Below are 2,261 nucleotides of genomic sequence, written 5' to 3' on the forward strand. Positions count from 1 at the left end.
AATGGGTAACTAATTCTTACAGTATATTTCTATCTTGTTTTTGAAATGGATAACGGAATGGTGGCAGCAAAGACAGCCATACTTTTATAAAGGGAGGGCACTTTTTCACTTTTTGCAAGTTTAAAAAATTTTATTAGTACATGTTTACAGTATCTGAAGTTTACATTTACCTTGGGAAGTAAGTGGATGTATAAAACAAAACTTGTTTCTTTTTCAGTTCCCTTCCTCTTCCCATCCACATCCTTCCCTCCCTCTCTAAATCCCCTTTTCCCATTTTCATACTTACTGTTATTGTTATTGCCCTCAGTCTCTTAGGCTGTTTGCAGTGTGTACTTCTACTATATTTTGACTTGTTGGAAATCTCAAGTTCCTTCAGTATCTCAATTCTCAAAAGATTTGATACAGTAACCAGGTGGGCGGTTATAAAGTGCAGCCTGGCCTCCCGTGAGCCAGGTTCTACGTCACTGATTGGGTCACAGTGCCCCTATGTAAGTACGCAATTATGAGGGTCCACGCTCTCTCCTCTATATAAAGCCCGGCTCCTCAGCGCAATCCCAGTTGCTCCAAGAACTGAGGGACACACAGCACACTGGCCGGCGCCTTTCCCACTCTGCGCGGTTTACCGGCCCCTACTTCCTAACTACAAGCCCAGAACCTCCGTCCTAAGAAAAAAGAAGAGACTGAAGAGTTACCATGAGCATCTTTTTGTTCCTAGTGAGTGCTGTTTTTGCCTTCATATTTTTCTTCTGGACAAACCAATTTCAAGTAAAGGTAACAGAGATTGGAATTACATGAAGCTACCTGAATATGCGGATTGGGGAGTGCGTTTGTAGGATGATGGACAGATAGTGAAGTAAAAATAAGACCTTATCTTTTTCTGTTGAGAGAGCTTTAGACTTTAACTACTTTCTCCCTTAAATATTCATTTAACCGTAGGTTCCAGAGTTGTGGCCTGTTGTAAAATAGTCCCAACTCACTAAGTTATATGGACTCATTTTTGTCCAACTGGAGAAAAAGGTGCACCCAAAAGTGCTCATTGTCCACCATCATGCCCCATTTTAAGAATCTCTACCTGCTCTCCCCTTTTTTCAGATCTCCTATTTTGCGCACATTACAGTTTTGTTCTCTTGCCATTATCGTGAGAGCTTTCCGGATATTCACAAATATTTGAAGTTCAAATGTGGGTTTCATGGTGTTATTTATAGGAAGTGAAATTCTTTTAGATAAAGGTCCAAGACAGGACTCATCTGTAAATGTACTAAACTGCCCAAGAACATAAGCAATGGATATGACACTTTGGCGCTAGAAGGCTATTTTCATATATTTTTGCTCTGTGTTGTTCTTGGCAGAATGTATTACTAGATTAGCATAGTTATTCACATTCTTAATCTCTAGTTCTTAGGAAAAATCAGATCATTTTTTGTAACCAAGTTGTTATTTGGTAGTTTTTGGAAATTGCTAAACTAAACAAACTACATTTGTGTAGTTTTCTTTACAGAAAAACACTGGTGAAGTGTCATCAAATTCGACTGCTCTTGCATTAGTAAATACGACTTCTACTTGCTCGTCTTGCAACAGTACTTATAGTCCCTCAGTCAACAACCTTTCTCAGGATATCTTAAATCATTTTCCACACTCGATGACCTTACAAAAGTGAATATTGGTAAACCTCAGGGTCATGCAACACCAGCTGACTGAATTGGAACAACTTTTAATCCTCAAGGGCTTAAACAGTGCATTAGTTAATGAGAAATCCACTAAAAAGATGACAAGGGACAATAAAAGTACAGGTAATCATGAAAGGCACTTTGAGTGGAACCAATTGACTCTATGTTTATTGCAAATGAATTATTATTTAAAAGGGAGAGGGAATGCCAAATCAGACACCAAACCCAGACATGTACCAATTTGCTTACTCACATTTTATCTAAAAAACTGATTAATGTCACGGCTAATATAAATTTTACTGGAAAAGGAATGGAAGCACAAAATAGAAAGAAAAAAACTAAGCAAAAAACAATAAAAAGAATATTTAAAAAGAATATAATTGGGGTATAGTGATTATAGTTTCCTTCAAGGGTAAAAATATTTATTATTTAGTATTGGTTTACAGTGTAATACTGCAATTGTATCCATGTCTGCATCAAAGTAAGTGGAATTTCTACTATGCAGAATACTGTTTCTTGCCACTGTTGAATCTGTGTAATAATTCTAAGAGCTATCATTGGGAAGCCTACAATATGCCAAGTACTCCATTAAGA

The 2,261-nt window shown here is 37.3% G+C and overlaps 1 protein-coding gene across 1 annotated transcript; it reads left to right on the forward strand.

The window, feature by feature from the left end:
* The first annotated feature begins 574 nt into the window (after positions 1-574).
* Ct83 (cancer/testis antigen 83) lies at positions 575-1,946 on the forward strand. The gene is given in 2 exon segments (XM_087196559.1): positions 575-771; positions 1,499-1,946. Coding segments are annotated over 2 exon segments (519 nt in total). The 5' UTR covers positions 575-693; the 3' UTR covers positions 1,940-1,946.
* Positions 1,947-2,261: the final 315 nt, after the last annotated feature.

The sequence above is a fragment of the Heterocephalus glaber genome, unplaced genomic scaffold (assembly GCF_053883595.1).
Source record: "Heterocephalus glaber isolate CG9 unplaced genomic scaffold, H.glaber_assembly_v1.0 deba00001613, whole genome shotgun sequence".
Taxonomy (NCBI): domain Eukaryota; kingdom Metazoa; phylum Chordata; class Mammalia; order Rodentia; family Bathyergidae; genus Heterocephalus; species Heterocephalus glaber.